We start from the raw sequence: 13,822 nt of genomic DNA, 5'->3' as shown, positions 1-13,822 counted from the left end.
CTAGGATATTTTTAGTAATGTATCACAATGGCTCAATAGTAATGTGTATATGACCGTATGAAATGATGCTTATCGAAATGAACTCCAAAAACTGTAAGCAAGAGTTTTTTTATTATACTGTTTGCAGTTATTTACTTTTTCTTTCCTCTTTCCCCTTTCGTTTATTCCCTGTTGTCTCTGTTTTTGATTTCCGTATCCATATCACAGAAAAGGTGAGGCAAAGGGTAACCAATGCAACAGTGATGCTCACTAGACATTATATTGGAAATGAACTTTACAACTTGGAGGACAGGGGAGTCATGGTGGGGGAGTGGAAGAAAATGAGGGAGGAGGTAACAATGTTCAAAAAGAAATGCACTCATTACCTTACTTAAGTAACTGTAACCCTCTGTACATCATCTTTACAATAAAATTGAAAATAAACCCACAAAGTGAGTTTGAACAAGAGATAGGTAAACAGGTGTCAGGAATTACCAGGGAAGTTTCGCATAATGTCTACTGTGCTAAAGAAGAAGCAGCTAGAGAGACTGAGTGTGAATTCCAAGGCCAACTCCTTTCCTTTGAGCTTCCAATAAGCTCTTTAGTACTCTCAGCTTTTACTTCCTCCTCTGTAAAATATGATTCTATTACCGTACAGGAAAACTTACTCATGCATCTAAAAATAAACAACATGGTACATAGCATAAGAAGCAAAAAATTCACAGCAACAATAAAACAGTGCTAAACAAACAAGTCAATGAAAGCACCTCTGGTAAGGAACTTTGGAGTAAATACAAAGCTAATAGAGATAGAGATAAATTAAAAAATATCTATATAGTTTAACCTGAAAGAAAATGTAAATTAGCTTCAGGAATTTTAATCTGGAGACAGAAAGATACCTATTCCCTCAAGACAAAAAATGCTTTTCTCTTAAAATGTCAAAATACTTGGTACCTGTGATTCCCCCATGATAATGCCTTTCTCCAACATCTATTGATGTTTTACACATATGCATTTAGAGACAGAAACTCCTAGAAAACATCTGGACTGAAGTAAAGGAGGAATGATGGAAACGTACTATACAAGAAGATGAATCTCCACAGTTAAAGGAACAAAGATAAATATGAGAATAGGAAGAATATGAATTCAAAATATGCAGCTGACTATAAAATTCATATTCATTCAGAAAAATCAAAGATTCAGAATGCATATTGTGGAAAGGATTATGATTAGTAAAGCAGAGTTTCTAGAGGTGATGTTTTCTTAGAAACCTGGAACTTCAAGAGCTGCCAAATGTACCTTATGGTAGATCTTAAAGAGAATTGTAACCATTATATAACTCAGCAGGACAATCTATATGCAAACATACTCTATTCTACCATCCCCAGGAAAGTATATACACAGTAGAGGCTCTAAAATTGTTTAACAAAAAATTATTAAGATCAGATAAAATCTACCTTATTCAAGATTGAGGAATATGGTTAAAAATAGTAATTAAAGCCTGAAAGCGATAGAATAATCAGGGAAAAATAACAAAAATTAAAACGTGATTTTAAAAAAGCAAAAAGTCCAAAATCCTACTCCCCCCTCCAAAAGCAAGCATGCAGAACAAAATAAGAACTCATAATGAATCAGCAAGGAATAGAAATGTAAATCAATTATATCATAAAACATACACTCAAGAATAAAAAATATGAAAATTAGATATATGAAGCAATGTATAAAAGAGTAATATATAAAGATATGGAAAACAGTGCTAAGAAGAATTGGAATTAAATCTTTAAAATGGACTTGTTAGAGTGAATAATTTTATGGAAAAATTGACAATTTTACTCCCACATTGCATCCTAGAATAAATACATAGATGGATAACTAGAGGATATACCATAATGATAAAAGATACTCAATTATAATAGAAAACATTACCACAAGTAAAAACCAAGTGGGTACCTTACAAAAGTTAACTCAGCAAAGCTATTAGACCTAAATGTAAAAATGTGAAACCCAACTGTAGCTGTTCAGGAGGCTGAGATCTGAGGATCACATCTTAAAGGCAGCACAGGCAGGAAAGTCTGTGAGACTCTCATCTTCAATTAACAACCCAAAAAAGCTGAAAGTGGAGTTATGGTTCAAAAATAGAGCTATGATTCAAGTGGTAGAGTGCCAGCCTTGAACAAAAGAAGCTCAGGGACAGCACCTAGGCTCTGAGTTCAAGCCCCAGGACACAAAAAAAATATTAAAGAGAAGAAAATGTTAGAGATAAACAATGGTATATGAGGAATAAATTGTCACTCTACAGTGTTCATAGTTTACTGTGTACTCATAGTAATTTAAAATGTAACAGGAATTGGCTCTACTCAATGTGATTACAGGTGATGTTGATATCAAGACTTCACCCTCCAAGGACCTTAAATAGGTGCACTTTCCTATAGCATTATAGTCAATAGTATTAAAATAGAGTCCCCTTTTAGATTAGCCGAGGATTTGAATGGTAGTGAAAATAAACTTTAAAAAGAAATTCAATTATAAGATAACCTCACTTATTTCTAGTAACATTTAACCCAACATTGATATAATTCATCTAATTCTAGTTAAATGAATCAAAAAAGAATAAATACATGTCAAATATTTTCTTCCTACTCTCCAATCTATAAAAAGAGCTATGTTGTTGTGGAAATGTCACAATGAGCCATTACCTCTATTGTAAAACTAGTGTATGTTAATATAAAATACCTCCATATGGCAAGGAGGATGAAGGAGATTTGAATACTGTTGAAAAGCATTACTTGCAGCTATGGAAGTGGAACAAAAAAATCTGTTGAGGATTTTGTTGAGAAGAGAGCAAGGAGAGTGATAGAGGGGAATGAGATTGGAAAACACTATGAATGTGTGGAGCTGTAACAACAGAAATTCCTCCTGTGTAACTAACATACACTACATAAAAACAGACATCTATCATTTCAGCAGTCACATTATAGGCAAATATGAAAATCTGACATATTTGACTAATGCATCACGGATTGTATATGTTCCTAACGAGTAAAGTGGTACATCTACAATGGTTCTATTACATAATCTGAATTAGCCTTTAAGTACAACTTGAATACAATCCAAATGGATCACAGATTTGAAAGTAAAAACCAAACCATTTACATAGTAAAAGATAACAAATGAATTTTCATCATGTCATTTTTAACAAGGAGATGGCTAACTAAATTATAGTATAACAAACACATAACTATAAAACAAAAAAGCTCTTTGTGTTCCTATATGAAGCTATCTTCAAGATACATTGACAAGTATAATTTGATAATACATGGAACAAGAGGGGAATGTATGATAACCAGACATTTATGCTTGGATGAAGAAGAATATACAAGCGTTGGGACACTGCTTCTTCCAAGAACAGCAAGGTACAGCCAGAGGGCTCCTGGGATGAGAGGGGAGCCTTTTCCCTGTACATTTTTTTAATTTATTTTATATTTTTCTTTTGCACATACTAGACAACTGTCCTACCACTGAGTTATATCTATCTATAGCCTATGCAACTTCAGAATTTTAAACCACACAATTGTATTCTTTAGCTTCAAGTTTTTAAAACTAATACAATGTTACTATTTCACTTTCTCTTCTAGGTTTATTCACAGCAAAATCTGGACAAAATTTAATGGAATATTTCTACCTAAATAATCAAATGTTTTACATATTTACAACTTATATAGTACTAAACTTTGTAGAAAATTACATAAGCATTGAGATAATAGTGTAATTGAAATACAATTCAAGATAAAGATTCAAAAGCAGACTCAAGGAAATATGCAGAATTCATGAGCTACATTTTAACAAAGCTGCACCATTAATTTGCATTAGCAATATTAACAGACCTCTGGCCATGGGTTATAGTTCAAATTGGAATTTGTTTTATCTGTCTAATAAAGCACTGAATGTTTTATTTATAGTTTATACATTAAATCAGATCTATAAATATGCATGTATAACTTGCAAGTACAATCAAACAACACTGTTTTCATTAAATAAGGGCATATTTCCTGTAGGGTTATTTTTAATCATATCACCTAAAAACCAATTTATACTAACAAAATTACTACTGTATGTATAGGTATGTTATATGTGTATTATATATATATCATTTTAAAGTTACGGCTGCATTTTTATTAAATTTTATCTATATCATTGATCATCATCACTACTGTATACTTTTAGTACTACTTGAAAACATAAAGCTATCTATATTAGTATCAGTGTAAAAATATTTATGTTTACTATTTAACAGTACAGAAAAGTTAAAACAGATCAACATAAGTCTGTTTCAAGTAATTTTTATATTTTACTAAAAAAAGAGCTTGAAAAGTACCATCAAAAAGGTTTTGAGGTTTCAATAACTACTTTAAAATAGAAAATGCAAGGTTATCTTTACAGTATCCAAAACTTAGTAATCAATTTTGTTAACAAAGGAATATTGAAAAAAAAACAAGAAATAATTCACACATATACTTTTACCTGTTTTGACAGGGTATTGGGGGAATGGTGTGTTCTAGGGATCAAACCTAAAATACTGTTCATGCTGACAGATTATTAACTCCTCTTAAGAAATAGAGGATATTTTACAATATTAATTCAGTTACACTAAATTATTTTCTGTGTGTAACATTTTCCATTTGCCAGTCTATTAAGTTTCCCATACTTGGCTTACATTAAAAAATAAAAAATGAATATATAAAATTCATATCAACACTAAGTAATTAATACATATATACAAGAAACATTAAAAATGGTAGTAAAGCAAAACATTAAATTAGTTTTATTCTCTAGAGACAACAGTAAGAAAACATATAAAACCATTATGTTCTATTTTCCTATATTAATATCACTTAAAAACAGCCAAATTGAATTTTCTCCTTAAAAAAATATTTACTTGTAAAGAGACATCCGATGGCAAATCAATGCAAATGAATCCAAACCAAATCTTCTGTAAAATGTGATAGTTGCACTCTTATTAATTTGGTTCATGGCTTAGTGTAATAATATGTTTTTGATAGATATATTATGGTTTTACTCACTTCAATGCTTCCTCAAATTTATGGACTTTCTTTTGTGCATCTTCTTTTTCTTTTTCAAACTCACTCTGTAATTCATGAACCTGCCATGAAAAATATGTGGAATTTACTAGATAACAAAGCATATACAAAAGGAGAAATTAGAACAATGAAATAGCATTTTCAAATCCACTTGTAGCATAAAATTAGACTATTTCAAGAGAAACTTGAGAGAGTCTTGTGGCAAGTCATGCTTGTAATCTCAGCTATTTAGGAAGCAAAGGTAAGACTGTAATTCAAGGCTAATCCAGAAAAAATCATGAGACCCTATCCCAGAAACAAACTAAAAACAAAAGAATTTGATATGTGCCTTGGGCAAGCACAAGCCTCTGAGTTCAATCCCTAGTACTGCCAAGGAAAACAAGCACAATACAAACTTGCCCAATCATAATCATTTAGTATAAAATGAATTCAATACTATACTGCCATTATCAATTACTTATCCAAAGCTTAATAACTGCTTGAAATATTAATTATTACATATGAATACCTCTTTCCTGTCTTCTCCCTCTCTCTTCTCTCCTCTCTCCCTCCTTCTCCTTCTCTCTTCTCCCTTTCCCTCTTCTTCAGCCCTCTCTTTTTTCTCTCCTCTTTCATCCTTCTCCTCACCATCTGTCTCTATCTCGGTCTATCTGTCTGTCTGTCTGTCTGTCTGTCTGTCTGTCTGTCTGTCTGTCTGTCTGTCTGTCTGTCTGTCTCTCTCTCTCTTTCTCTCTTTCTCTCTCTCTCTCTCTCTCTCAGTACTATTGGGCTGGGAAGGTGACTCAGTGGTAGAGTGCTTGCCTTGCATGCTCGAGGCCCTGGGTTCGATTCCTTAGCACCACATAAGCAAAAAAGAAAAAAAAAGCTGGAAGTGGCACTGTGGTTCAAGTGGTAGAGCGCTAGCCTTGAGCTGAAGAGCTGAAGGACAGCGCCCAGGCCCAGAGTTCAGGCCCCACGACCGGACCCCCCCCCAAAAAAAAAAAAAAAAAAAAAAGAAGAAGACAGTACTACAGCTTGAACCCAGGGCCTGGGAGCTGTCCCTTAGCTTTTTCTCTCAAGGCTGGCACTCTACCACTTGAGCCACAGCTCTACTTCTGGCTTTTTGGTGGTTAATTAGAGGTAAGAATCACACAGATATCCCTGCCTGGGGGGCTTCAAACTGAGATCCTCAGATCTCAAACTCCTCCATAGCTAAAATTATAGCCATGAGCCACCAGCATCCAGCTGTAGATTCTCTTAAAAATTCAAAAAGAAATGAATCATTCTCATTCTTTAAAGTGTAGTTTAATCAAAGGAAAAGAGTCTCATAGACTGGAAAGAATGTAATAAATAGTATGTTTATATTCCCCAGTACAGAAGAGTTATGAGGAAACATTCTTCTTTTCTACTGCTGGGCATGATTTGTATACCCACTACCACCACTGAGAGGAAATTCTCCCACCATCACTGTCTCCTTTCTGAAGATAGCAAGAGCAAGCATCCTTGAGCAGGTAGGACAGAAGCACGAACGATGACAGCTAATTGGAAATGTTTCACTAGGAATCTTGAAATATGCAAAGAAAAGTTTGATAGCTGATTGGGAAGGAGGGGTAAACAGCAGTCATTGTGCTACCCCTATGGCAAGTGAGGGAGCAGAGTCCAGGCAGTAAGAAAAGTCTTAACTGACAAGAACGACCTACCACAGATGTGCTGAAAACTCCAGTGAGTCTGAACATGAAATAGGTGGAAAGTATGACCAAAGAGGAATGACAAAAACAACACACTCATTCGCACGTACATGCACACACAGACACTCCCCTCACAATACAGTAAGCCATATTGAATACTCATTCAACTAGCCAAAAATAGCAATGTTTATCAATTTGATGGGGACCTATGGAACTCAAATCTTTTATAGTCCTTGGTCATTTCTTTTGTAATTCTCTTGTAGTTTTCCTTTGTCACTGCTATTTATTTTACTTTATATGGGGGGAGGAGTGTTTGTCATTAAAACATTTGTCAGGGGCTGGGAAGGTGGCTCAGTGGTAGAGCGCTTGCCTTGCACACATGAGGCCCTGGGTTCGATTCCTCAGCACCACATAAGAAAAAAGAAAAAAGCCAGAAGTGGCGCTGTGGCTCAAGTGGTAGAGTGCTGGCCTTGAGCTGAAGAGCTGAGGGACAGCGCCCAGGCCCAGAGTTCAGGCCCCACTACTGGACCCCCTCCCCCACAAAAAAAAAAAAAAAAAACATTTGTCAGATTTAAAACTTAAATCACTTCCATATTCCATTTGGATTCTCTTAGCACATACTACATTACTTAAGCATGTACACTGAAATACAAACATGACCTAAATTACATGAGCACCAATCTAATATAAATCTAGTCTAACAAAAGAAATAATGACCATAATTATGTAAATGTAGAAAATTTACCATTATATGGCCTAATGTATAGAATTAAAGATAAAGTCCAAAATGGAACTCAAAGATGGCCCAATATAAAGATTTTGCAGGGCTGGTCTCATGTGAAGATTTTGCAAACTTGTTTTATGCCTGTAAATCCTTTCTTGAAATAAAATCTTGCCTGGCTGGTTTTTTCAACACTGATGGCTAGAGTAGGACAGTGGGTATCCTAGTCTTGTTGCTGATCTTCCAGGATAATCTTTCACCTTTTCTCCATGGAACATAATTTCTGCTGTGGGTTTATTACATATGGCCTTTATTATGTTGAGGTGCATTCTATGTAACCTGTTGAGATTTTAAATCATGAAAGGCTGCTGTATTTTGTAAAAGGCTTTTTTTCTGTATTTATTGAAACTGTGAGATTTTTAACCTTAATTTTGTGATGTATTATATTTATTGATTTGCAGATGTTAAAGAATTCAGGGGATAAATGCCATTTGATCAGGATGTCTGATCTATAATGCTGCTGAATTGTTATGGTGTTTTGTTGTGGGTCAGACATACTGGCCTGTAATTTTTTTCTCTTGTTCTATCTAGAGATAATTCTTACTTTCACCACTGACAGTATAAAGATTGCACTAATTTTCAAACCTCTATTTCTCTAATATTCAGCAATTGAAAAATTAATTCCCAGTACAGTGATTCTTTCCAAATCACTTAGTACATGTTTACTTTTCCTACTGGTTATCTTTTTTTCTTGTACACAATCTAAAAATATGACCCAGGTCGTATTTTTAGTTTTTAAATTTTATATACCTTTCTTTCAATAATATCTTGTGGCATTTGCATTCTTTATCATGTCATATATACAATAACATTTAAATTCACCTGTTTTGATCATTTTAGCATCAGTATCTTTCCTTTTTCATCTTGAGTATTTTTAATTTGGATTTTTGATTATTCTTATTCTTAAGTAGGTTAGTATCTTATCTAGTAACATTATTTCTCAAAGATAACATCTTAGTGACATGTCTTCTGGGACTTTGCATATCTAGTAATGTCATTCTATTGCCTTCACACATGAAAGAAATCTTGTGCAAAAAAATTCTTATGATACATTTTTGGCCCCCAAACACATGACACAATGCTATTTTAATGACATTTAAATTTATGACTAATAATAACATCTAAGTTTTGTTCTTCCCTTTCCCTCATTTGAACCCACAAAAATCTTTTTATTGTAATTCAAATGTTTCTTCAATCTTTTTATTTTATCCAGTAAAAGGTGAATCACAGATGTACACACACAAACCTCCAGAAGAGTTTTAATTGGGGTTAATTTTCTTCTGAGACCTCTTTCCATTTTTATATATTGTTTTTCTATTTTCTACTTATCATCTCTTCCAAAATTTTGTATTCTTTATCTTTTCCTTTGCAATGTGAAAGGTAATTATGTTTTATTTTCATATAATTAATTCAGTTGTTTACATCTCATCTATCATTGCAGCTCCCATGTCCATTTTAAATCTTCTGTTGTGCTTTTAGTTTCTTTCCAGCTCTTATGGCAACTGCCACCATTTTCCTGTTGTCCTTTTCTTTCCTTATGATATGTTTCTCCTGCAGACAGATCTGCTTGCATTCTGCAATGAATTTCTTGCCATTTTCTTCTGGAGTAATGGATTTTCAGAAGAAACATTCTTTACCTGAGTCTTCAATATTATGCATATAGTCTTTTGCTTTACATCATTTCCCAACAGACCCCATTTGGCTTTTACCACCTACTCTCCCTTGAACCATGTTCACCATTCAGATATGATACTAGACCAAAAGTATAGTGGGTATAAGCTTGCTTCTATTACGTGTCTCTCAGCACTGTTTCCTTCTCAGAGCTACAGTTAAAACCCAGCTCCCTGAACAATTCCCAAGGGAGTTTTAACTGGATTATCCTGCAGGTTTGATTCTCTGGTACACTGAGACACCTTTACATGCAAAAATAACAGGGAACTGCTATCAGAGTGACAAGTCAGTAGTATTCTACACACTGAACCTGTACCTCCAATGTACAATACTATCATTACTTTCCCTCTATTTACTGTTTAGTGTATTTTTCTAGGGACTCAATTCTCTGCATGACAATTGAGATTTATCCCTTTAAATGAAACATTTAAAAATCAATCATTCTGAGGAAAATCTATGTAAAACTGAATGGCAAGTAGGAATCAAATATCTGGAATCATACTTACTGGATTTGCATCACTACCCCATCAGCTGCTTATTGTAAAAAATTGGACATAATAGTAAGTATATCAGAGTTATTTTAAAGTAATGAATTACTCTAGGTAGAGCTCTTCATATAATACTATGAACATGACAAGTGCCTTTGTTTTTCTCCTACTATATTTTTACTATATGCTGAAGATTCTTTTCAGATTATGTTTTAATTTTGACCTATATTTTAGATAGATGTGGTAGGGGATAGTTAACTATTATATACATAAGAAATCTTTGCATAGTATTTTGATCTCAGTAAAAAGGGACTACCAATCAATATTGTTGTTAGGTTAAAAATACTTGTTTTGAACTTTACAACTTTGGTGTGGGGGGGTCGGGGAGGATTCGGTGAGGGTTGGGGGGAGGATGGGAAGGGGTGGGAAGGGGAAACAAAGGCGGAGGCTACAATGCTTGATAAAAAATGTACTCATTATCTTGCCCATGTAATTGTAACCCGTCTGTACAGTATTTTCACAATAAAAAAAAATAAAAAGAAAAAAAGAAAAAAAATACTTGTTTTTTAGGATACCATGGTTCATGTCTATAATCCTACCTCCTTAGGAAGCATAGATTGGGAGAATAGAGATTTATAAAGAGCCAGGGCAGACAACTGAGACCCTTTCTCAATAAATAGTTGGGAATTTTGGCACATGCCTGTCTTCTGAGCTAGTTCTCAGGCTGAACTAGGCAGTCTGTGGCCAAGGGAGTACATGGGAAGGAAGCAAGATCCTATCTCAAAATAATCAGTACAACAAAAAAGGGCTGGAGGTATGGCTCAGTGGTAGATCACCTGCCTAGCAAGCAAGAATCCTTGAGTTATAATCCTAAAATTTCTCACACAAATTATTTATTTTTATATAAAATAAAACAACTCAGAGAGATGTAATATTATTGTTCAACCTCTCCTTTTTATGTGTTTATTTTGTATAGGACAGAGTCTTGAAATGTTGCCAATGGTAAAGAGAATAAGGCTGGTTATAATTTATTTTTTCTCAGTATATATTAATACCAAAAATGACTTTAAAAGTGTTAATAATGAAAATATAAAACAAATATTTAAAGATACATAATAAATTGTCAGAAATGAGATCTGCTAAAAATAAATAACTGATTTAGGTATCCATAAGCACATTTATTAATCATTGTTTCACATTTTTTACTGCCTTCTATTGGAGAAAAGGACCTAGGCTAGCCATCACCTGGGTTAGATAGCACTATAATCCCAGCTACTCAAAGAGGCTGAGATCTGAGGATCTCAGTTAAATGACAGCTAGGATAGACAAATCCAAGAGAATCATCACCACTGAACCAGCAAAAAGTCAGAACTGGATGCCTGGTTCAAGTGATAAAGAACCAGTTATGAGGAAAAATGCCAGACCAGAGGAAAGAAGGCTTTGAGTTCAAACCACAGTACTAGGATACATACACATCTCTCCTCTCCTCTCCTCTCCTCTTCTCTCCTCTCCTCTCCTCTCCTCTCCTCTCCTCTCCTCCCTTCCCCTTCCCTCCCTCCCCTCCCCCCCTCATACACTCCACAAGGACTTAATAGAAGAAACTGTGCTAAAAATATCAGAAACTAGATATACAGTAGCAGACATGATAGCATGAGAAAGAACACCAAATCTGGTGCTACACCAAACATCAAGTAGCTAAACAACTCCCTCTATATCTTGAAATCACTCTAATCTAGTTTCTCTCTATATAAAAAAATGGCACATCAGACTGCATTCTCTTTCTAAATCTGCTGCACAATTCCATTTTTATAAAACCTTAGGAAAGCACATATCCTACTAATGAATAATCATATCTATAATAGTTAGAAATACTGTCCAACATGTTAGATGTAAAGGCTTAGAAATTTAAAATTATTATAAACATAATTAAAAGAAATACATATGAATGCCAGACACGGAATGACTGTATTTAAGTTGTTTAAAACCCCATCATAATTCACACTGTATCTGTCTAGTAGTAATGTTGGAATGATTTTAAGTAACTAACTCTGTTCCAGCATTCTTAGATAGTACATGTTTCGCATCTGCCTCATTTATTTTTCTTTAGATTAAACAGCACCATCTTTTATTCTCCAGTGCTGTTCGGAAAACAGTGATAGGTTATTTGTAAGGAGGCAGGTGTTTCCTTGCTAGTAAAATCAGTTAGTCTAACCATTTCCTGATTTAATAGACTAAGAACCTTGATTAAACAATGATATTTAGCTTTACTACCTTTTATTTGTTTGACGTTCAAAGGTCTTGAAAGCAAGCAACAGCCACCAGAGATCAATAAAGGCCATTAGATAGTATGTGTGTGCTTAAATTAGGGATAGCATCTGATGCTGTTTCTTTTACCTCCCATTCTGCTGCTTTTGAATTGGCATGAGGAATATAATGTCATTCAGATGGCATTTCCTCCTCCTGAACAGATATTCAGAACCAAAGGTATGTGCACACCTGTAATGTTGTCTCACAAACAAAAGCCCTATACATCCCATTTAGCTATCCAGTTACACAGTCCAAGACTATGTAAGATTTATGTCAGCTATTTGAGCAGTTAAAAAGGATATTCCCTGAGGGGGGGCGGGTACAAGACATCAAATCTTCAAGGCTTGAGATCACAGCAGGTTTAATAAGGAAAGAAGAACAGATGTCAATTTAAAAGAGAGAGATTATGGGATTAATTGTAAAACAAAAAGTGGCATGTCAAGTAACATTTTCTTCCAATATAAATAATGTTAGAAACAGATGCAATGTGAACACATATGGTTATTCTTTCAACGATTGCTATTACTGTAAACAAGTCTTATTTACACTAAAACCAATTAATACACTTTATTAAAAAGCTAAGCCATTGATAGATAGCTAATGGAAAGAGAACAGCTGCAGTTAGGATGTCTAATAAAGAAGATTCCAGTTTGCTCCCTGAAGTGAGCTAAAATAGGAGTGGTCAGCTGGTTACTGGAGAAAGATGAACTGAACTCTCAATTCCCTTCCTGGTGGATACTCACTGGAGAGAGGGACTGATAGCACAAGCTTAATTTACTTAGTAGTAAATACCCAAGGAAAGAGTAGTAAGAGAAAAGATTGTCAATGCAGGTCTATCTCTCTATTTAACAGTAGGACTTAAAGATCAGGAGAGGAATATATTCTTTCATGGTTAGTAGGTACCTTCTCCTTGGCACCAGCCTATCTGTCTCACAGGTACACAGATAGCACCACTCAGGAAGGCTGACCACAGAGTGTAATAGAGCAGGAGAGTGAGGTACTCTGTAGCACAATGAACAATGGACCAGCAAGTATACCCAGAGTATACAGATGCCTTCCTTATACAGTAGGCAGTGAGGCTTAGGTAATGCTCTTCTTTGGGTACATAAAATATTAAGAAAGCTGCACATCTCAGCAGTAAAAAACTGAAAAAAACCTTCTTTATTTCAATAAAACCATTATTTCCCTTCCTGTTTAGGTATCAATGCATTGAGCTGTATTAATACTGCAGAAGTAAGAAAATTCATAATCATGTATAAGTTATTATGTGTAAGGAGAAATATAGCTCTAAATAACAGCCTTCCTCCACATCGCTTGGATGTACTAAGCTCTTGGAGGGCAATGTCTAATTCTCCTTCAGCTTAACTTGTACCTAATACAATATCTTACCCAATATAAGAAATTAATGGGTAGCTACTGTGTGACTACATGAATAGATAAAATGTGGTTTAAGAATGCTGTGATACAGGGTTAAGGATTTAGCTCACTGGAAGCTTGGCAAGTGCAAGGCCCACAGTTCAGTCCTCAGCTTTGAAAAAAAAAAAAAAGCTAAAAAGAATGCTGTGATAAAGCCAGGTGTTGGTGGCTCATGCCTGTTAGCTACTCAGGAAGCTGAGCTCTGAGGATCACTTCAAAAACAGCCCTGGCCACAAAAGAAAAAGTCAGCCATAAAACTTTTATTTTTACCACTATTTTATTCTCTGTGTCTCACAGTAAATTCAGAACTGAAGTGTCAGTCACAAAAATATAGACTGCTGTACTTTGCTGCATAACAAGTTAATGTCCCTTAGTTATTACTGGTAACAGGTATTAACATGTCAAGTAGAAATA

General features: G+C 34.6%; 1 protein-coding gene across 11 annotated transcripts in view; it reads right to left on the bottom strand.

Moving 5' to 3' along the window:
* Window positions 1–13,822, bottom strand: part of Cep112 (centrosomal protein 112) — a 350,152-nt gene that overhangs the window by 245,024 nt on the left and 91,306 nt on the right. For all 11 annotated transcript variants that reach the window (XM_069993124.1, XM_069993126.1, XM_069993125.1 and 8 more), the window contains one exon: window positions 5,061–5,140. In XM_069993124.1, the coding sequence (XP_069849225.1) occupies window positions 5,061–5,140 (80 nt within the window). The remainder of the gene's footprint in view (window positions 1–5,060; window positions 5,141–13,822) is intronic.

This window comes from Dipodomys merriami, unplaced genomic scaffold (assembly GCF_024711535.1).
Source record: "Dipodomys merriami isolate MVZ:Mamm:240054 unplaced genomic scaffold, mDipMer1.0.p SCAF_42, whole genome shotgun sequence".
Taxonomy (NCBI): Eukaryota; Metazoa; Chordata; class Mammalia; order Rodentia; family Heteromyidae; genus Dipodomys; species Dipodomys merriami.
This window is presented reverse-complemented; position numbering and strand designations above follow the sequence as displayed.